General features: G+C 40.5%; 1 protein-coding gene across 1 annotated transcript; it reads right to left on the reverse strand.

The window, feature by feature from the left end:
- Positions 1-4,877: 4,877 nt before the first annotated feature.
- LOC121530147 lies at positions 4,878-7,237 on the reverse strand. Its single transcript, XM_041818509.1, is given in 3 exon segments — positions 4,878-6,109; positions 6,111-6,290; positions 6,492-7,237. Coding segments are annotated over 3 exon segments (1,284 nt in total). The 3' UTR covers positions 4,878-5,751.
- Between the last annotated feature and the right edge of the window lie 17,067 nt (positions 7,238-24,304).

Below are 24,304 nucleotides of genomic sequence, written 5' to 3' on the forward strand. Positions count from 1 at the left end.
CAAATAATAATTAACAATCAACTTCAGGATAGAATCAATAACTTATCTAGAATCTCAAACATGTTAGCAAACTCCATTTACAAAGACAGTGGTTTTAGTAACGAAATTTCATTAAATTTAAAAATTCAGGTTAGACTTATAAACATATTTAAAGCCAATCTGTAATACATCTAAATATCATTGAAATTGTTGTATCAGGAAATGAAATATTAGGTTTACCCAAAGATTTTAAAACATCCAACCTTATCAAAATTCGTAAAAAAATATTGACCTAAAAGAATCAAAATGTATATCTTAGTTAGTTAAAGGGAAGGAATCGCTGTGTGATTAAAGAATAAGTCGTCCTACAAGTCCAAGAAACATTTCATATCCCGGAATTTCAAGATTTTGATTTTCCCCCGGAAATCTTTCAGCATTGTTAGGCACAACTTTGCAACGTAGTAATATATTTGACAAGGGTTAGCTTAAAGCTAGGCAGCGCAGCGCGAGCTCTTAGGTTTAAAATTAAATTCATATCTGATATTCAACAAAGGCAAAACTGTAAGAACCTATGGTGTTCTATATTTATTGGGACATTGAATTAATTCATTGAAAATTGTACAACATTATCATGAACGCAAACGTACATTCTAGTTGCGTAGGTGTTGCCATATGTGCGTGTCTCTCTCTGACCGACCTTTTAAGAAGAAACAGCCTGTTTTACATATCATAATTTTCACAACGAAAAAGTTTTAGCTTAGATTTCAACTTGTTCATAAATGGTTTCTTCATATTGGCAAGCCTTTAATAGCTACACCTTACCTAAATGCCGCCCATAAAATAAAAAACTCTTAGAGTGGAAAAGTGAATAGTGAAGCTTTACGCACGCCATAAATGGAAAACAGTGAATCGTTAGTGAAGACTTACTAGTATTTATAAATGAGGACAATGTTTGAGTCGGCCTATGGGAAGTATAAGCTTAGTATTAGTTAGAGTAACTGCCGTTGAGACAGCTTCTGGCCTATATAAACACTCTGAGGAAGACCACCAACATTACGCTATTAACGAACAACCCTGGAACATTTTATATAATGACATATTTGTAATTGCACATTCACTTGCCACCTCACTTTATTTTTATCTATAAGAAAAAATTGTAAACTAGATCGACCATGGAAAATTAACAAACTTTCCCAAAAGGAATTAGAAACCGAAATTGAAAACAGACTTACAGTCCCCAAATTTTCCCACTGTAAGATCGAAAACAAAAGGGTCTTGTTACCAGACTCTACCTAGACTAAACAATTATAATAAATTTTTCCACAGCCGATCAAGGTCCGAACAGTCTTGTTACGGACAATCAGAAAGAGTAAATCCTGCATTCAAGAGAAGTAAGCTTGAATACAATTGAGTTAGGCTTAGTGTTAAGGAAAGTTCTTTTAAAAAAAAACACAAACATGTAAAGCTTGAAACCAAGGCTTCATAATAAATTAAAGTAATAGAATTAAGTCAGTTCAATTTCAGGCTTCTAACATAAGGCCAGTAAACTCAAAATAAAAAATAACTTGTCTAATCAAAACGAATTTAATAAATATATTTTCTTTAATAAATCGTAACGCATATTTTCCAATTACATACACCTTGGTACTTCAAGAATAATATTGTCAGAAATTATTACATTCTATATTGGAACTCGATAATTAACGCAAATGTATCCAAACACGGCCGTTTGCGTAATAATCCTATCACATTTTACCAGACGGAAACGAGATAATGCATAATTCTCGACAACGTTGGTGCTTTTTTGTTTCTTTTTTCTAGTGGCGAACTCATTATTCGGAGGAATCTGAAGTTCGCTGAGGAAATTTTTGCGACTTAAAACTTTGGAGAAGCACATCTCTATCCACAAAAGCAAGAATAAAGGTATCAGGGCGTACACCTCACACAAGACAAGAAGCTCAGCTGACTTTATTACACAAAAGGCTTTATCGGATAAAAACGGATAGCCTTCTGATTGAAATCCGTCAACGCACAGTTAGTCGTACATATGCATTTCCAAACAAGTAAGAGAGCAACATAATTAAACCCGAGATAATTTATCGCTAGATCAAACTGGCAGCAGTATCAAAATAAAATACTTTTGAGCTTTACAGAATTATCTCTAGTTACTTAAAGGACTAACAATAATATCAATAAATAATGCATAATTATACAGGTAAAATCTATAATTTTTTAATAATCGTAATAAAGAAATGGTTGGGCCAATCTGATGCCTGAGTTTACATAGGAGATCGGAATTGGGGGTGGTTTCACAGTTTTAGTGGATGAGAGCTGATTTGTTTCCCTAACATAATCCCAAGAATGACAAATCGCTTTCTATTTTCTTATAGAATTGTTAATGGTTTTGGATACTTATGAAAGTTTTCCTTTTGGTTTTGTTTTGCGCTCATCTTTCTTTCAACGTGTACATACCGCTGTGTTTGAACGCACTGGTGGAGCTCACGTGATAGGCGTAGCACAAGAAATATTAATTTGTTCTGCTCTCATTTCGCTCTCAATTTTCGGCTACGGCTACACAGAGCACAAAATAAAATTTTCTGCTATTGCTAGCAACTCCTCCAAATCAGAGCAGAGCAGAGCAGATCATTTTTCGTTCTGGCTCTGCTTCACGGCTTTGCTTCAGCTCTCGGAGTAGTAAATGCAAACCCTGTTTCCGACCCTATAAAGTATATGTCGGGGGCGGGGGTATGTCGGTCGGCGGCAAGGGTATGTTATTCATGCTGATACTGTTCTAGATTCTTGCAGTTACACAGTGAGTTCCGATCGGTTCGAATACCCAAGTTCAACTAACTCAGCATAAGCGCTCACGACATAAACTCACTCAAGTTGAGCGTATGCAGCCATCTCTGTCTTACTCAAGACTCTTGGTATCTTACCATCGGACCTCACTCAGCAGCAGAGCGTCTCTGCCCCTGCTGCCGTGCATTTGCTCAACATCAACGAGTGAAGCAGAAGCAGGGAATTCCCCGAATTCCCAAATTACCAGAATGCTACATTAACTGGGAATCGCACTACGACACGGCCTTCCTGACCTATCACACGTCCTCGTGTGTTTAGCTTTCAATATAAAAATCACTTATATAAATATCAAATCTTCCGTATTCATTACATTTCTTTAAACATAATCTTATTAATTAATTTAGTTATTCCTTTATAACATTATTCTCTTTTGTAAAATAAAACATTCGTGCATTTCCTTTGACACATTTTAACAATTATGTAATTCCTGTAACACATCTTACAATATAACATTAGTGTAGTTCCTTTAACACTTTTTAACATTTGTGTAGTTCCCTTAACACATTACAATATTTTTAGTGTAGTTCCTTTAACTCTTTTAACATTTGTGTAGTTCCTTTAACACATTACAATAATCTTTAGTGTAGTTCCTTTAACACTTTCTAACATTTGTGTAGTTCCTTTAACACATTACAATAATCTTTAGTGTAGTTCCTTTAACACTTTCTAACATTTGTGTAGTTCCTTTAACACATTACAATAATCTTTAGTGTAGTTCCATTAACACTTTCTAACATTTGTGTAGTTCCTTTAACACATTACAATAATCTTTAGTGTAGTTATGATTCTCTTTCTTGATTGTCAGACGCATCTTCCATCGTGCCGTCCCTATCTTCGCATATTAGATCATTATTCGGCAAAGCTCTTAAGAATTCATGGGAGTATTTGTAAGTTCGCTTACTTGTTAAGGACTTTAACAGATATCTATCTCCATCTAGTATTTTGACAATCTCAAACGGCCCTTTAAATTTAGGGTCAAGCTTAGTTTGATGACGCTCCTCATTCTTAATCAATACGTGATCGCCTAAACTATGTTTAATAATTTTCGCCTTATTACTATCAAACCTGCGCTTATCATATCGTGCGCCGTCTTCCATATTTTGTTTGGCTTGTTTTCTTAGATTTTCTCTGTCTATTTTGTCATCAACTTTTTCATCTATTGGTAGTAAGCCAAAAGGTCTAGCTTCCTTACCAATTAACAATTCTAATGGGCTAAACTTAGTTACTCTATTCGCCGTACAATTCATTGCCAATTGCACCTCGGCCAACGCATCCTGCCACGATCTCTGACCGGTTTCCACAGCCGTCAACATACTTTTGAGTGTACTCATTACTCGCTCGACCTGACCATTGGCCCTACTCGCACCGGTGGCAATTAAATGCAAATTAATTTTTTGAGAGGAACAAAATTCACGAAAATCTGAACTTGCAAAACAACGACCTTGATCCGCTATAATTCGGGTAGGCAAGCCAAATAAGGACACAACTGATCTTACGGCCTTAATACAACTTTCCGTATTTATTTTCAAAGTGTGGTAAAAATAAACAAATTTTGTAAATGCGTCTATTAAGACAATAACGTATTCTTTTAAGTCATTTTTACCACTCAATTTTCCTGTTATGTCAATATGTACCGTGTGCCACGGTATATCTATTTTGGGAATAGAATGTAACTCTGCCTGCACTTTACCTACGGGTGGCTTCGATAGTTTACAAGTGATACAATTCTCTACGAACCGACGCACATATTTTGACATATTTTCAAACCAATAATAGCTATAAACCTTATCTAATGTCTTTTCCCATCCCAAATGCATTATTGATTCGTGGACATGATTGATAATTGCCCATCTAAATGACCTTGGAATTACCGGTAGACATTTAGTTTTGCCATTTCGCTGTATTTTCCTATGCAAAATACATTTTCGTAATTCATAGGTTTTATCTAAATTATCTGGTAATTCATTATTTCTTAATTTAGTTGATATATCTAAAATCTCACTATCTCGCTGTTGCTCCGAAATTAACCAGTTGTCGGTTACCTCAGTCAAATTTATTCGTTTCTCAGGTATTTTATTCTGAACACTATTTTCCTTAGGTATTTTATTTTGATCATTATTTTTCTCTTAAAATTTACAAACTTACAGAGCCGCTTACACAAACACCAACTGACAATTTTTTTTTTGTTTTTATCTAGGAAACACAATTTTCTCCTGTTTACAGACATAATAAATTTTCAACTTATGATGATCTTGTTCATATCATTCAATTCGAATCAGAATTTTCCAATAATTCAGATTTCACACAACTTAGATTTGTCTCTTAGTTTCTCAATTTAATTTGATGTACACACTTACACCCAATCACCTTGACCCCTGCCATAACACTTCTCATCCCTGTGAGACAGCTGTTTTGGTGCGGTCCTCAATTCCCCTCTTGGGACACAGACGCACATTCACTTGTGCCGTCTTCATGCTCTTTCCCCTCTTGGGACACAGACGCACGCTTACTAACGCCGTCTATTAGTTCGTTCCCCTCCTGGGAATCGCCATCACTTAGGCCATCGAATTCTTCGTTTCTCAATTATTTTATCCGCACACTCTAAGCTAATTCACAGTTTTGGCAAATCATAATGCCATCCCTTTTCTACGCCACTACGAACAGACCTTACTCAGCAGCTGAGTATATCTCTTTTTCTGGACTGCTGATGATGCCTGCACAATTCTGCACCTGCACCATTCTTTGCCACACTTATACAGTGGGCTAATTTACCATTCTACGACATGCAGTTATTATTACCGATCCCCGCCATGACAAATCCTTCTGTCATGGTGCGATCATCACTGACCCCCACCACAGCAAGTCCTTCTGCTATGGTGCGATCTTTGACCCCCGCCATAACAATTCCATTTGTTATGGTGCGGTCTTTTGTAGATCTATTAGCCTAATTTCTAATTGACCTATCGTCACACGAGTCATTGGAGTTCCGTCAATAAACCTATCCGAGTGACATCTCAACATATTGTTTAATATCGTCTTATCAGAATCAATTAAATTAGTATCAGAATTTATGATTTCTTCATACTTCACTAGACTCAGAACATTTACTCTTTTTATATTATAAAAGCAAAATTTATCTGCATCAATTGATACACCAAAGCCCAGGCTTAAAACTTCACGGCCAATCAACACGTCATGCTTCAAATACTTGTCCATAACTACATGTAACACAACTTCTAAACAATATTGTTCAATATTAATATTACTCAGAACCATTTAAAGTTACAATATTGTGAAATCGTTTTCCGCTGAATTTATCTGCAACACTCTCCTTGACCAGTGAACATTCGGCTACAGAATCAAAACAATATGGAATAGACTCACCGGATAACGTAATTGTTCCACTTGGTGGAGCCAGTGTACAAACGTCAACTCGCTTCTCGTAGCTCTTGCTGCTTGCATCAGTACGATTTTTGGGGCATACAGAAGCCACATGTCCGTTTTCTCAGCACTTAAAACATTTAATTTTTGATCGATCCTTCACTCCGGTCGCGTTGCTCACGCTATAACTCCTTTCTGTTGGGGCTGATGCTTTCTCCATTCGAGAGCGGCATTCTGCATATTTGTGGCCAACCTTTCCACAAAAATGGTACTTCACCTGCGACTGCATTCTTGTTTTCTTCTTATCCGGACCCGTCGAATATCCGACCTCCTCGTTGTTACGCTTCTTGAAAGCGTAAGCCTGTAGCTGCTGCTGCAGCTCATTACGAGTCGTCACATTCGTTGTAAACAGCCAATGCCACAAATTATTATCAATTTGAGCCATGTGAGCTAACGGTACTGGTACCGCAATCTTCTGCAAATTCTTGGTTTTCCATTTTGACATAAGTAGCGTCACAATACGGCTGCCGTATTCGGCGAAGCCCTCCTTCGGCTTTCGATCATTCAGAACATTTAATAGCATGGCGGCAGAAGTCTCAATTCCAACAAAGCGTTGTATAAACAGCTCCTTGAACTGCGCCCAAGTGATGCCGGCAAAGCAAATTTGGGAAAGCCACTGAGATGCGCAGCCTTCTAGTGCCTTGCTTAGGGCGATCACCAGGTTGCTACCCTCGAGCACGTTATCCGCCAAAATTAGATCAACTGTTGAACACCAAGAGGAAGCATCCGCTCCAGTGATGTCAGGATAGAATTTTGGAAGAGTCACATATGATGCTTTTCCATCGGCTGGCGGTGCCCTTGGTGTCTGCATGTTTTTGATGATTTCCAGTAGGTTGCGGTTTTGTAGCTCCAACGCTGACAAATACGGATCGGTGGCATGTGCAGTAGGCAAAGCAGATCCCACTTCTGATGTCGGGGGCGGGGGTATGTCGGTCGGCGGCAAGGGTATGTTATTCATGCTGATACTGTTCTAGATTCTTGCAGTTACACAGTGAGTTCCGATCGGTTCGAATACCCAAGTTCAACTAACTCAGCATAAGCGCTCACGACATAAACTCACTCAAGTTGAGCGTATGCAGCCATCTCTGTCTTACTCAAGACTCTTGGTATCTTACCATCGGACCTCACTCAGCAGCAGAGCGTCTCTGCCCCTGCTGCCGTGCATTTGCTCAACATCAACGAGTGAAGCAGAAGCAGGGAATTCCCCGAATTCCCAAATTACCAGAATGCTACATTAACTGGGAATATGGACATATATATAATATATTCTTGATCAGCATTATTAGCGAAGTCGATTGCGCCAAGTCCGGCTGTCCGTATGCACGTTGAGATCTCAGGAACTATAAAAGGCACAAAGTTGAGAATAATCATTCAGATTCTTGAGCAAGCGCAAGTTTTATTCAACATCCTGCCCCGTCCACTCTAACACCTACAAATCACTATCTCGGAAATCTCAGGATCTATTAGTGATAAAAATTAAGCCACCAATTTCAAAAGACATTTATCACTTTTTTTTGAATGTCTGATATCTCGGTAACTATAAATGAGAGAAAGTTGGGATTAAGTATTTAATTTCTATTTTCTATTCGGAAAGCTAAAAACGCTTAAATCTCAGTAGCTATAAGGATTCTTGAGAAGCCACCGCAACTCGAAGTGATATTTTCATGTAGCCGTGCTTACTCTACCTCACCCATAAACCGCGGCCATCATAATAAATGTCGACTTTTAACTGTGTATAACATTTCTAGTTTATATGATGATGTGTAATAAATGATGTGGTATATGATTGATGTGGTTGTTGTTGTCGACATTGTGGTGGATATTGTCGTAATAAGCAGATCGTTGGCTTTGTTGTATGGGTCGGGGTGATGTGCCGCTTGGACATAATAGGGAACGAGCGTGTTTATAAGGTTATGACATAACGGGGGTCCCACGCTGCCGTCTATGTCGCCGTGGTGCCGGGGTTAACGTCCGGGGTTAAGGTTCGGTGGCGCCTTGCAATGGCCGGCGGGTTGTGTAACCAGGTCGGCGGATTATGTAACAGGGCCCACGTCTTCTTGGTCAGCGGCGGGCGCTCCGGGATGCGGTGCTTTTGCAAGTGACTGGCTGTGGGGCGTCAGCTAGCCGTCGTTAAGAAATACGGTGGATGGAACAACCTTCGTTGTTAGTGGCCCTCAACGCACGTTAACCAAAATCAGAAATATGACGGCTTCCGCCGGAGTAACTTTCTTTGAGCGACCTCTCTTTATTGGGATACCAATAGAGACTAAAAACCAAGTGCCAAAGGAATCTAAGCATCGTCTCCGAGTCAGCAGCGGAGCCACATCAAGCTTCGGCCATGCGGTCTGTTACATCGATTCGTCTGCCCATGTCGGGGCCCGAAGACAAAGCTTAAACTATTATGCATGTCGGCAAGCCGACTGCGCAAGTTGCAGTGGCATCCTAAGCCTAAATTTCTAGCTCTTACAGGTCCCGATATTTTTCCATTTTTGGTTTTCCGGGTTTTGTATGAGTTAGGGTGGGCGTGGCTAACTGGCATTGGGGCATCATAAAAACGTACATGCTTAATCCGAACTTTCTATCTCTTATAGTTACCGAGATATAAGCTTTTCTACAAAATGGGAAAACCGTCAATTTTCTAGCTCTAATAGGTTCTGAGATTTCTGCGATCTTACATTTAGATTATTTTGGCGATTTGCGGGCGTTAGAGTGGGCGTGGCAGGATGCTGTAATTAATTTGCACTGAATAGGGACCTTGATAATATTCATGGTTAATCTCAACTTTGTATCTTTTATAGTTCTTGAGGTCTCAGCGTTCATAAGAACATACGGACAGACGGACATGGTTCAATCGACTTCGGGTCGGAAACGCTTCCTTCTACCTGTTACATACTTTTCAGCGAATCTAATACACCCTTTTACACTTCGAGTAACTGCTATAAAAATACAATACAAAAAATCAATGACTCCAAAAATAGCCTTATAGTTTAAGCAATTAGAACATTAAATTATGTAACTGAACAATTATATAAGTATTGGGCAGAAAATAGAAAATAATAATAACACCCTTACTATAAGATATGGAAGTTAATAGATGGTGTATTACTAAACAGTTTTATTTATTTTGTTCGTTGTCTAACGCGTCCATTTAAGTAACAATTATAAACGTGGTCATATTATTAGCTTATGAGGCAATGACTGGCGCGTATTCAGCCCACTGATCTAATTTCTGAAGTGTTCGTACAGCTAAAGTACAGATTTTTTTTAGATCATTCAGGTAAGTTTTATTTAAGACCCATCCCTAATTACAAGGGACAAAAAATAAATTTCATGTTAATACCTTCACAAAATACTAATATAAAATTTCAAATTTAACCTAAACAAAAAACAAATAAACAGTTAAAAAAGAATAAAGAAAGAAAGAAAGAAGAATAAAGCACATAATTTAACAAATTAGGAACAATTTTAAATTCCATTGGTGCAGCTGTTTTATTGCGACTTGTGCTACATTCGAAGATCCAGTGGATGTATTTCTTTCAAATGTAAAGCAAATGCGTCAGATCCCTTCTGATCAGAACGGCACCAGCCCCCGTATGGCTTTCTTATGATGGTCATCTGCCACAAGTTGTGTTGGGAGTCTTCTGGCTGTCCTGTCATAGGTAGTCGGAGAACAGACGATAGAGTTAGGATTAAACCAGTGCAAGATGGCAAAGTCCGGAAGGTCGGGAAGTTTTTGTGGATCAATGGGCCAATAGCTGGGGTCAAAGGTGAAGTGAAAGCAAGAGAAAACGCTATAGTCAAGTGCCGCGACTATAAGATACCGCTTACTGTTTTACACAATTTTAAAATGTTCATTTTGCTAGTAGAAATTCCCAAAGCGCCACCTATTGTCGGAGAAAGCATGTTGAGTGACATCACTGCCCACGTGAGGCCTTAAAACATAAATTTCTTCATAAACAGCGAAATAATAATCCGATTTGAAAAATCTTTTGGAAATCGATAGATATTGGCAAAAATATGTTATACAAATGAACATTATAATATTATGGACGCCACAGTTTTCCGCGGTTTATGGGCGTTAGAGTGGGCGTGGCCGGATAAGATATATGAGCAAGTTGCAGTGACATGTCTTTAATTCGTATTCTTTAGCACAATTTTCAGGCTCTTATAATTCTCGAGATATTCGCATTTTTGCTTTTTCGTTTCGTTAGAGCGTGCCTGGCTTGGTCGGAAAAAACAATTCGCATTGGGGGCATAAAAACCTACATGATTAATCCAAACTTACTATCACTTATAATTACCGAGATATCATCTTTTCTACAAAATACTAAAACCATCTTTCGAGCTAAGAGTGGGTGTGGCCGAATAATGGTAACACCACGAGATGCGCTGGCATCTAAAGATTATACGTTCTAAATTTCAACTTTCTATCTCTAATAGTTCCTGAGATTTCAGCGAGTTTTTTGTGATTTTTATGCGTTAGAGTGGGCGTGGCATGATGCTGAAATAAACTTAATCTCAACTTTCTACCTCTTATAGATCATAAGATCTCAGCGTTCATACAGACAGACGGACTGACAAACGGACATGGCTCAATCGACTTCGCTCGGAAACGCTTCCTTCTACGTGTTAAAGTATTTTCAACGAATCTAGTGTACCCTTTTACTCAACGAGTAACGCGTTTAATTAAAGTTATAAACTAGATTGAAATGGCTCTCAGCTACCTTTGTTTATGAGAGATGAAGGCAAAAGCTTGGGTTATGTTTTCCATTCATGTATAGGCAAAGATAACGTCTTCTTTAAGGGTAGCAGATATAATAATAACTGCACCGCACTAGGGTGATCTGGTTACATTAAGTTGTAACCTATGAGTTAGAGGTACGACTTTTTTGTGAAATGTGTTTCCACCTCTAGCTTCTTCTGTCGCTATTTCTCATAAGAGTATCTACAGTAATGTACTGCTGAATGGGTGTGCACTCTTGGGCCATGATAGCCTTAGCTTTTTTTTAGGCCGAGCAGCCTTTGTAGGATGCAGGGTTAATAGTTGCTTTTGGTGCAATCGCTAGTGCAGCACCGCTGGTTTCCCATTCCCATTGAGTGGTGCAGACATTTACCCATAATCCATCCCACACGCCCTTTTGGGCTTGAAGGTGTATTACCTTTTGCTGGCGGAGACCGGTTAAGCTTTTATGGGTTATTGCTTATGGCTTTTATTGCTCGAGAAGACCCTTTCTTTATCGATAGTTAAGAGCTACATAGCAATGTTAGTGATATCAGGGATGAAGATAGAGGTGGCTTAATAAATTTGGGTGACTTAGCCGTACAAATAATGTACAGACGGTTTCGAGCAATTAAAGTACAGGCAAACCGACTTGTCTAGGATTGAGACACGTCAAGCGTCTAGTGCAATCGAATCGAATGTGACTTTTTTTGTAAAGATTAACGGTTATAATTATCTCGATTATAATTGCTGGAAAAAAATGCGGTGCCGTGAATGGTGAAAAAGAAAAGGTCGAGACATTTTTTCTAAGATTTATTTTAGCAGCGGTAGAGAACGAAATGAAATGCGACGCGCCGAGCGATCGGCGACTTGCGAGCGCTAAACTCGGCTTGTTTGATATAAGAGATATTTTAGCATATAGTGATGCTGAACAAATTGTAAGCAATGATTTAGGTATTAGTTAGATGACTGCTCCCGACAACGGTATTAATGTTAACTAACATTCAATTCCGAAGCTTGTTCTACACAGTTTTTATATATTCTGATTTTTAAGGGAAACCACAGGGCAAGGATATTAATGCTAGGCATTCGCCGACCTAAATCCAAGAATACAGAAGGTGACGTTCTTAGCTTATTAATGTTCCTCCGAATCCATGCTTAGATGCTTAGATGTAATTGTGTTTTTGCGCTCTGGCTCCAAATCTTCAATACTGGTTCTTCTTGTAATGCTGCTCTGAGTTGTTCTACTACTTGCTTTTGGGCTCCTTCTATCTTGAAAACGGCATCCTTTTTCAACAGCTCTGTAAAGGGTTTACCAATAAAAGCGTAATTTTTAATAAATTTGCCGAAGAAGTGGGTAGTGGGTAGTGGGTTAACTACCCAAGGAATGCTGGTATGCCTCGGATATTTACCGGCATCAAGAAATGTTTAGCAGCCTTAACTTTCTATTTACCACGAATGGGCAGATATGCCATTCTCTACCCCATTCTCGTAGCCCATAAAATGAATTCCCTCCTTTAAAAAGTGTCATTTTGACCATTTTATGTCAAGGCCGTACTGCTGCTCTCTCCATGTTGCTTAGACATTCCTGTGCTGTTCGCTCAAAAACAACAATGTCGTCTATGTACATTTCCATAATATTTTCATTGATCAGCTGTTCGACAACGTCATCTCCTCCTGTAAAGGCGTATTTTCCATTTTCCAGCACAACAGTAAACTTCTTCAGAAAATGAAAGCCAATAATAACGTTGACATTCACTTTACCTGATAAAGGTACGATGAGAAACCTGCTGACTATCAATTCCATCCACCTCCACCTTCGCATCCAACGCACCCAGCACTGATATCGCAATGTAGCTTTTTTATAGTGGGTATTCAGCAAAATTGTTTTTGTATTTCCTAATACGCATAAGAGATACATCTGCTCCAGTGTCAATTGAACAGGACACATTTTTGTTGTTGATTATGAGCATTTTCTCCCTTGATTCGCTGATTACACTAATGCTCGGTCCCATTCCTGGACAATTTCGAGAGGTTTGTCCACTGCCATTACAATTAAAACATTTTGTTTCCTCCTGGCATTCGGCTGTCATATGCTCGTGTGAACCGCAGTTGAAGCAATGCCTTTGATTTTGAGATGGCTGCTGCTCGGATCGCCTACCTTCTGTTCCTGGCTTTCTGAAGTCCCTATGCTGCACTGATTGCTTTCGCCTCATTTGGTCATCGTTTCGATCGTTTGAATCTGGCTACGTTGCCCCTTGAAAGTTGTGGCACTGTAAAGAGGGTATTTAAGATCATCTCGAAGCTTTAATCCATCTGCTATGTAACGAAACACCGACTCATCTTCAACTACCCCAAGAGCTGCTATCTTACGCATATGCAATACGTATTCATTTCATATTCTATTTCATGCGACGAGACAAAAGTTTTGTTAAAATCCAAATTCGCGATTTCGGCATTTGGCGGACTTTTTTGCCCACATTGCTGTCCATTGATTTATTTTGATTCTGATTTTTGTTCTTCTTCGCTGAACACTTCATTATTGCGATTTTATTAATCCAACTGCAACTGCTTCTATTTCAATTTTCTTCCCTATTCGCCCGACGCTTACGCACACCACTATTATTATTGCCTCTTTGACTTTTGGCGCGGGTCAGCCCCCATGTAAGATAATGGGATTATTATCAATTGTTTATTTAGATAGATAAGTGGATACATGTTTACAAAAGTGTTGATTATAATGATCAAAAGGGTTGAGACAAAGATTTAGCAACTGATTGGAGCGACTGACCACGGATTTACAACTTTACGGCTTACTTTTTGCAGGTTCTCTACTTTTTCACTGATACAAGACTCGCTCCTACTTTATAAGTGATGGGCTATCGCTGAAGACTGTTGAAAAAAGGCTCCTATCGATATGAGTAAGGCCTGTCAACTTCTACTACTGCCAAATCTTCACATATATAATTTATTTATATTCATAGAGTATATATATAAATACGTATATATTTAATATTATTTACTAAAACCATTACTAGTACTTATTTTGAAGCTTAATTCTATAGTAAAGAAGGCATATATTATGTCTATTCTAATGCGCAGAAATATTTAACTATTCTAAATTCAATAAAGTTTTAAAAAGGTATAGATAAAGTTTCCGTCATATAAAAATATTCAGTATAATTTTCAGGGAACATTAAATCTTAGCTGTATAGGCAACACTTTGACGCAAAGTTGGATATTCGCGGATATGAATTCATGATATAATTTAAATTCTTATTAGAAAAAGTGTATTAGTAAATCGTGAGCATCTTGGACTTCGTTATTTTGAGGCAGTAATGAAATAGTATGATATATCTATGTAACTGAGAGTCCGAACTGTGTTTAAACATATAATATGTATAATGCACAAAGCGTCTTTTGTGCTGCACAAGATATCAGGTTGGGGGGTGCATAAACTAATTACAATCTATAAACTCAGGCGAGAAAAAGACAACCGTTTACCAAGATCTAACATCAGCAACTGCTTTTTATTAGCAGCGGCAAAATAACATAATGTTCTAACAGAGTAATTTACAGAGATTGGTTAATACATGTTAATAAGCTTTGTTTACATTTGTATAGACAAAGAGAAACAGTATGTAAGACGAAAAATATTGTGAGTTTGACCGAACATCCCGGCCGCCTTGAAAGTATCATCTTTCAACAAGATTGAGAGTCCGTGGGTAATACTGCCAGCTTATGCACTGGTCGGTAGCACACCCCAGTGCTGGTTCGAATGTGGGCCACTCGAACTAGCCCATCCTTTCCGGGAACAACGGTCTCGACGCGCCCAATCTTCCATCGCTGAGGAGGCAGATTGTCGTCGTGGATGATGACCATGGTGTTAGCCCTGATGTTGGCCGATGGTGTTGTCCATTTGGTGCGCGAGCGTAGTTCCTGTAGGTACTCAAGCGACCACCTTCGCCAAAACTGTTGTTTGCTCGCGGTCACGGCGTCGAATCGTTCCAGGCTGGACGCATGTGTTGATGACACAGTCCGTTCTGGAAGGGCACGAAGAGATTTCCCCACCAGGAAGTGGCCCGGCGTAAGTGCCCCAAAGTCGTTGGGATCTGGAGACAGCGGATACAATTGGGGCGAGTTGAGAATCGCTTCGACTTCAGTGGTTATGGTGCAGAGCTCCTCGAAGGTGAATCTTGAATTCATCAGTGTTCTGTAGAGTAGACTCTTGGCGCTTTTTACCGCCGCCTCCCAAAGGCCTCCAAAGTGAGCAGCTCTAGGAGGGATGAAATGGAAAGTTATGAAATCAGTTGACAAATAAGACGAAATGACTTCTTGCGTGGCTTTGTCTTGAAGGAACGCTCGTAGTTCTTGAAGATGGTTGTCAGCTCCGACGAAATTGGTTCCGTTGTCGCAGAAGATGTCGGTTGGAATTGACCGTCTGGCGATCATCCGTTTAAGTGCTGCAAGAAATGCCTTGGTTGACAAATCCGAGACGACTTCTATATGGACGGCCTTGGATGCCAAACAAATGAATACGGCGAGGTAGGACTTTGTTGGACCCTTTCCTCTAATGCGAAGATATGTGTTAAACGGTCCGCAGAAGTCGACGCCACACCTTTGGAACGGCTGTTGCGGTAGCACTCGTTCTAGTGGTAGCGATCCCATGAGTTGGTTCTCCAGTTTGGGTCTGAACCGAACGCAGGCGATACAGGAACGCACCACTCGACGAGCCAGGTCCCTGGCGTTGATGATCCAGTATTCCAGACGGATTAGCGCGACTAGAGCTTTCGGGCCTGCGTGACAATTCCTTTACTAGGCAGTAGCAGCGGATGCCTTTCAGATTCAGGGATGTCGGCGTTCTGTAATCGTCCTCCAACCCTTATAAGAGCATGTCCTGATGAGCTGTCGAGAAAAGGCGTTAAATACTTTAGGTGACTTGTAAGCGGCTTAGCTTTCTGCAGCGAGTGAAAATTTTCAAGGAACGACTGTTGCTGAATATTGTAGACGATGCTGAACAATGCTCGGCGAAGTTCTTCCGATGTAAGCGATGGATTGACAATTTTGACTCCTCTTGATAAGTTGGCGAAGCGAAAGACGTATGCGATGGTTCGAATGCAGCGAGTGTATGAGCTGATGTGAGTCAGCTGTTGGAGAACATGATTGCTGATCACAGCCGTGGTGAATGTGCTCCTTCGTTGCTCTGCTTTGACAATAGTTGGATCGATATCGATGATTTGCGGAGTGGTTGGCCACTGTGGACCTGTGAACCACAGCGATGCTGCCAGCTCAGTTGTAGCAGCTCCGCGCGAAACTATATCCGCCGGATTGCTCTCACCTGGTACAAATTTCCACTGGCCATCTGCGGTCCATTCTTGAATTTCGGAGATTCGGTTTCCAACGAATGCTGACAGTGTGACTGAGTGCTGTTTTAGCCAGTGAAGCACAATCTACGAGTCCGTCCAGAAATAGACCGAGAATTTTCTGTCCGCTAATAGAGGCTTCAATTTCGCATACAGTTGGCCCAGCAAATGCGCTCCACACAATTCCAGTTTTGGAAGGGATTTTTTCTTCACAGGAGCCACTCTCGATTTGCCAGTCAATAGCTGCACTGCGACATCTCCCGTCGACGTTTCCGAGCGTAGATACACGCAGCAGCCGTAAGCCCTGATTGATGCGTCACAAAATCCATGAAGTTGAAGTGATCGCATCTTGTGTTGGAGGCAATAGCGGGGAATCGATAAAATTGAGACTGTTTGGAATGATTCTAGGCATTTGCTCCAGGCCGTGTGTATGTTTTCTGGAACGCTCTCGTCCCATTGCAGGCCAGCGAGCCAAAGTTATTGCAGAAGTATTTTTGCGACAACAACAAGCGGTGAGAGCAAACCAAGCGGGTCGAACAAGGCGGATGCGGTGGACAAAATACTTCTTTTGGTGATACGCGTTGCGTGGTTCCTTGGTATGAACTTGAAGAACAGTGTATCCTTGTGCTGGTTCCAGTTCACTCCAAGAGCGCTGGCTAGTCCCTCGCCACAGGAACTGAGCTTCTTGGATGCATGATCTTCCATGAATCCAACGTAGTTGGAATGCCATTTGGTGAGTGGGAAATGCCCTCGACGAAGAATTTCTGTGACTTGATCCTTGATAATGCGAAGCGTCTCTAAGTCGTCTGCACCCGTGAGTAGGTCATCAACATAGAAAGACGACTTTATGATAGCGGCGCCGATTGGACAGTCAGCTTGATGAACATCAGCGAGGTGGTTGAGGCTACGTGTTGCCAAAAATGGGGCGGCTGCAGTGCCGTAGGTTACCGTATTCAATTGATACGTGCGCAGCGTGTCTTCTGGAAATGCTCTCCAAAGAATGTACTGGTATTTGCGATCAATAATGTCGAGATTTACTTGCCTATACATCTTGGTCACATCTGCAGTGATGGCGTAACGATGAAGCCTGAACTTTAGAAGCTGCAGGTACAAGTCCTCCTGGAGTGTTGGGCCAACGCATAGCAAGTCGTTGAGTGATAATTGATTTGACGTCCGGCAAGAGGCGTCAAACACCACCCTAAGCTTAGTAGACTCACTGTTGGGTTTGAGGACGCAGTGATGCGGGATGTAGTAGTGCGGCTCGTGCAGTTTTGGATGAATAACTGGGGACATGTGCCCCAATTTCTCATACTCCTCCATGAAGTCGCAGTATTGTTGACGAAGTGCTGGAGATTTCGATAGGCGGCGTTCCATGCTTAGGAACCGACGGCGAGCGATATCAAATGAGTCTCCCAACCGAGTTGGGTCAGCCTTGAATGGCAGTTTGACGACAATCCTACCAGTGCTGTCGAGACAAGTGGTCTTCTCGTACTGTTCCTCGCAAATAGCATGCTCCGGCTTCTGCAGAGGTGGCGAGTCGACAGCTTCCAGTTCCCACAGACGTTTGAGGTTGACATCAATTGACCTTGCGTTTAAAGCCATGCAAGTGGAAACTTCTATGGCGCGGTTTGCTGCAGTCGGCCGGTTACGACCCAGCCAAACTGAGTTTTCTGCAGCAGCGGGCCTTGAGGTCCCAGCCTTATTTTCCCTATAGTTAAGGCGTCAAAGAAGGCTTCGGTTCCCAGTAGCAGATCGACGTGGCGTGATTGGTAGAATCTTTCATCAGCGAGCGGCGTATTTTCTGGCAGCTTCCAAGTCGAAACGTCGATGGCCAGATCGGGCTGGTATGAGATTTGTGGAATAATACAGAGATCTGCGGAGAGTACGAAAGATGAAATGCGAGATTTCACAGATGCAGTTGTGCAATATTTAATATCTGTTTGCGAATGGCCGATGCTTCGAATTTGGACTGCATGTCTTTCCCTCCGTAAGCGAAGCCGTTGTGCGAAGTCTTCCGTCACGAAGTTCACTTGAGAGCAGGAGTCGAGAAGAGCTCTTCCAGGCCGGTAGGTTCCAAACGCATCCTTGACGAGAACCATAGCAGTGGCAAGCAACACCTGAGACTTCTGGCCAGAATGCGAGTGCGAGTGTGTTGCAGCTTCCAATGGCGGTGCGGTTGGATACGGTTGGTGCGAGCGAGATGAATCTAGCGAATGGTTGTTGTGCAACAGGGTATGATGTGCCTTGTTGCAGGTGCGACAGCGATTTCTCGATGGGCAGCTCGACAGTTGGTGACCTCTACACAGACAGTTTAAACACAGACGGTGTGTTTTAACGACATCAAATCGCGCGGTTGGATTAAGGTCCTTAAACTTGTCACATCCGAGCAATTTGTGTGAGGGTGCGAGGCAGTATACACATGGTGCGTTGGTCAGCGAAAACGACGAATTGTGAGATCTTGCGGGGGGACGAGTCGGTCTTGGCCGCTCCGATCCATGGGATTGCTCGTCAGACAGAAGAAACTGGCAGTGGCGCTCAAGTATCTGCGTGCATTGGCTCCAGGATGGCAGAGTGAGATAATCTAGTGATTCGTTCCATTTTGTTTTGGTCTGCTGATCGCACTTCTCCATGACCACGTAAATGAGCATCGCCTCAGAAATTTGAGCGTCCGAGCCTAGCGATGAAAGGGCACTATATAACGCGGATGCGTTGTCGATTAGGCTGCGGAGCTGTTGAGCACTTGCCGCAGCAGCCGGCGGCAGTTTAAAAATCGAGGCTATCGTTTCGACAAAGATTAGGGCAGGCTTGTCATACCGGTCCTTCAGCCGTTCCAGCGCCTTCGCATAATTTTCTCCAGTGACCGGGAAGGCTGCGACAGCTTCCAGTGCAGGTCCCTTTAAACAATTACGGAGATGATTAAATTTGTCTATATTAGATATTTGCTCACGATTGACCAGTGGCAGAAACGACGAGATGAAGTTCTTGTAATCCTTATGATTTCCATCAAAGCTAGGTAGTGCCAATCTTGGCAGTCGAGACGGCGCGCTGTAGCTTGGTGCAGAGATGTGGTCGAAAACTGTGTTGTGCAGATCCTCTCCAAGAAGTTGCTGAATTGCCAACTTTGTAGTTATGTAACTGTCCTCCAGGTCTTCACGTCCACTATCTGTGGAGTCCATGGTCTCAATTTCTGATTGTACCGAAAGGGCTTGCTTAAAATATGACTCTAAGATTCCCAAACGGCACTGAAGTTCAGCCGGCGATTTCTGCTCTGCTTCTTCCTTGACATCGACCATTCCTCTTATGCGCGTAATGTTGCGCTTAATATTCGAGCGTTGCCGTTTGAGAGTCTCCAATATAGTCGTTTCCATTGCTGCGACGAAGAATGCGAATGCGAGAACGAGAGTAAAGTTGCGGCAACAACAACGCGGAGCGACGAATGTGGCAATGCCGTGAAGTTAGTTCAAAGCGAAAGCGACTAGAACTCAAAAACGGTACCAGCGACTGCAGTTGGCGATGTAAACAAAACAACAACACTTTGCTGGCGGAATAACGGAGCAAAGGAGAATGAGCGATTGACGCCGAGCTTATAGAGCGGGCGGGCACACACACACAAGAGAAGAGATGTGCGAAGAAGAGCGCGAATAGTTCCGTTATACGAACGACACGTTGCCCTTAGAATTTTCGTGAATAGTTAATAACTTTATTTGTTTATTTATTATTCACTTTCGATAAATGCACTAGGGTTGAATGTTCACCTTTGTATGCGGTTATGACAATGTTGAGTTGCGATGAGCGGGTCGAGCGAATATTGTTGCGGGCGATACTTCGACAATTGTTTATGAATTAATAAATTGTTAATAATTTGTTTAAACACTGCCCCACGTTGGGCGCCAAAATGTATAATGCACAAAGCGTCTTTTGTGCTGCACAAGATATCAGGTTGGGGGGTGCATAAACTAATTACAATCTATAAACTCAGGCGAGAAAAAGACAACCGTTTACCAAGATCTAACATCAGCAACTGCTTTTTATTAGCAGCGGCAAAATAACATAATGTTCTAACAGAGTAATTTACAGAGATTGGTTAATACATGTTAATAAGCTTTGTTTACATTTGTATAGACAAAGAGAAACAGTATGTAAGACGAAAAATATTGTGAGTTTGACCGAACATAATATATCCTTTGAAACATATATTTAACTTTTGAGTTTGACTTCCGTTCTTTGAAGACACTTGTCGAAGTTTATTTCACTAATTTATTTGGCCACCGTCTGGGCCGCTTCACCGCTTTTCGACCACTACCGTTTGCGCCTTACGTTAGCGTTAGTTACTCATTTTTCATCGCCAGTCACCATACTCTTTAAAAACGGGTCGGTTTTGTTGCGATTTAAAAGCAATTCGTGTGGCACCCATACATCGAGCTTCTCAGTGACTCCAAGCTTCTTCAAATGGTTTATTCCCGTTTGATGACTCATGCCCAGCTCTTGACAGGTCTCTTCGACCGATTCTGCGATTTTATCGCAATTTTCGACCACAGGCCTTCCGGAGCGTGGCGCCTCTTCTACATTAGATCGAAAACGATGATACCATCGTTGTGCGGTAGAAATGGAAACTGTATCGGGTCCATAAACTGCACAAATTTTATTGGCGGCTTGAGATGCATTTTTGCCTTTATCGTAGTAGTACTGTAAAATATGACGTACTTTCTCTTTATTTTGCTCCATGATTGCGACTCTATAACTCACGAACGACTTAAAATGCGACGAATAAAACAAGAACTACGCTCTTTCAGAGCCAACTAGCAAAAACACCGCAAGACTTTTTTGACAACCTACTACATTTAACTTTTGAGTTTTACTTTCGTTCTTTGAAGACAATGGTCCACGTTTATTTCACTAATTTATTTATATTTATTTTACTAAGCAATAAATACATGAATTTTTTGCTTTGGTGACTTAAAAAAAAAGAATGTAAAGGTAAAAGTTTCTATTAATCTGTGGTTAAAATGCTGCTCACAATAACCCCGATAATAATAAGAAGGATCGAATAAACGTGGCACAACTGCAGATAAAACAAAAAGTAACGATTGCTCTACAAGGTTTAGGCTCAAGTAAAGGCAGATTAATCTATAATTCTAGCCCTCATTATTCAAAAACTTTTAGCAATCACCTATATTGGAATAATAACAATATATTATAATAAGTCGTTGTTGTTAAATTGTTAGACTGAAAGAAAAGATGATTTTCGAAAAGTACAGGAAGACTATGAAAAATGATAAATAGATATACGTTTACGATAACAAGTAAAATAGTTACATTTTGATTGTTAAATTATTTAATTTCCCGTTAGGAATAATAAATTTTAATAGAAATTCACATCATATAATATTTCGTAGGAATACCCCAAAACAAATAAAAATCCCCCAAAATAGCCTTTATAGTTTAAGTAATTAGAACTTTAAAAACTCCGTTTTGATAGGTAACTGAACAATTATATAAGTATCGGGCAAAAAATAGAAAATAATAATAACAATCATAAACTTTTTATAAGGAATAAAAAAAATCAAAGTGCCGTTACTATAAGATATGCAAGTTAATAGATGTTGTATTACGAAACAGATTTTTTTGTTGAGATCATTCAGGAAAGTTTTATTGAAGACCTATCCTTAATTACAAGGGACAACAATAAAATTGCATGTTAATATCCTCACAAAATACTATTATAAAATTTCATAATTAAACCTAACAAAACACAAGTTTACAGTTAAAAAAGCTGCAGCTGTATTGCGACTTGTGCTACATTTGAAGATCCAGTGGATGTATTTCTTTCAAATGAACAGCAAATGCGTCAGCTCCCTCCTGATCAGACCGGCACCAGCCACCGTATGGCTTTCTTATGATGGCTGTCGTTTTCGTAGGACGCTGGTTGTGTCTGTGAGACAATGATATAGTCTTCTCTAAGGGAAGCAGACTCCCTGTATCTAATCCATGGGGTGGTCTGGTTATATTAAGTTGTAACCTATGAGTTTGAGGTACGACTTTTTTGTGAAATGTGTTTCCACCTCTAGCCCCTTCTGGCATCTTCTAGCCGTTCGCATTCCAGAATATTGATGTTGTCAAGCTCCTTCTGTCGCTATGTCAGCGTAGCTTCTCGTGAAAGTATCTACAGTAATGTACTGCTGAATGGGTGTGCACTTTTGGGCCATACTTTACTTAGCTTTTTTTAGGCCGAGCAGCCTTTGTAGGATGCGGGGTTCATAGTTGCTTTTGGTGCAATCGCTAGTGCAGCACAGCTGGTTTTCCATTCCCATTGAGTGGTGCAGACATTTAGCCATAATCCTACACGCCCTTTTGGGCTAGAAGGTGTATTACCTTTTGCTGGCGGAGACCGGCTATGCTTTTATGGCGGAGTAGGACTCTTTGTCTGACATCATGATCGTCTTCCGATTGTCGTGCCTTGCACGATAAGTCCCTTTCTTTATCGACGATATTCTCAATAGTTAAGAGCAACATAGCAATGTTAGTGATATCAGGGATGAAGAAAGAGGTGGCTTGATAAATTTGGGTTACTTAGCCGTACAGATAAAGTACAGACGTTTTCGAGCAATTAAAGTACACGCAAACCGACTTGTCTAGGATTGAGACACGTCAAGCGTCTAGTGTAATCGAAGCGAATGTGACTGACTTTGTAAAGATTAGCGGTTATAATTGCTGGACAAAATCCGGTGCCGTAAACGGTGAAAAAGAAAGGTCGACAGATTTTTTCTAAGATTTTTTTAGCAGCGGTAGAGAACGAAATGAAATGTGACGCGCCGAGCGATAGGCGACGTTCTTAGCTTATTAACTGACACGTGTTATGTTTAATAAAACGTATTAAAAATATACAATGCTCTGAAAAATTCGGCAACAGTAACGAAATTGATAAATTTTAAATGTCATTGGCTATGGCTTGTTTTGATAAAACTTTGTAAAGAAATGATAGCGAAAAAAAACACTGTCACTTAAGGCTCACTCGAGCTTTCGATCAGCTTTCGATTTTGTTTCTCTTATATTCGCCTAGTTTTGTAAGCATAGCCATCGAAATGCCATCGTCATGGTTCTGGCAGAGATTTATGGGCTGTCAATTAAAAAATTAATTTGAGATGAAAACATTGTTTCCCCCACCCCAAACCCCATTATCTGTCTGTCGCATGTCATTATGATTTCCCCTCACCCCCGCGGGTCCAGGATTCTGGGACAAAAATCGTAAAACCATAAATTATATTTTTTTGCTTATATTAAAATGAGTGCACATGTTCAAAGAAGTAATAAAATTGTCATGGGACACAGGCTAAATAAAAACTGATATGCGGTCATGGATACACCTAAATTAAATTGTCAAGGGAGAGCTTAGGAGTATAATCGAATGGAAAATAATAATAAGAATAATTTATCGATTTGGTAATTTGGTTTGGTAATTTGGCCGAAGCGAACGGACGTGTTTTTTTCTACTCTCGTTAACTTTGTTGGCTATTTACGAATATACGCTTAAACCGATACGAATTTCTTTGTATTAATAAAACCTTCAGCCGTTTGCCTTCCGCGCAGTGAACTAAACTGTGTAGCTTTTGTTTCTTTTGTTTAAACTCTCAATTTACTTAAATTATTTTCACATTCTCCTATTTCTCGTCTTTCGCGATAAACGGTTCCTCTCCCGCTCGCGTCTCTCTCGTGTTGTTTACCTATACCTTATCTTGATTTCAATCTACTCCCCCGCTCCCTCACACCTTTCATAGTGTGCATATCTAAAACTTATCTTGTTTTTATTCTTCTTTTTCTGTTCTCACAGTGGGCTTTTATCGATTAAATAGTGCTTAAAAATAAAAAATTATAAATCATTATGTCTGAAATTGTCTGCTACTTAAAATCTTGTAACAAAATAATTACAACTAACCAGCCAAGC

This window comes from Drosophila eugracilis, unplaced genomic scaffold (genome assembly GCF_018153835.1).
Source record: "Drosophila eugracilis isolate 14026-0451.02 unplaced genomic scaffold, ASM1815383v1 contig_316, whole genome shotgun sequence".
Taxonomy (NCBI): Eukaryota; Metazoa; Arthropoda; class Insecta; order Diptera; family Drosophilidae; genus Drosophila; species Drosophila eugracilis.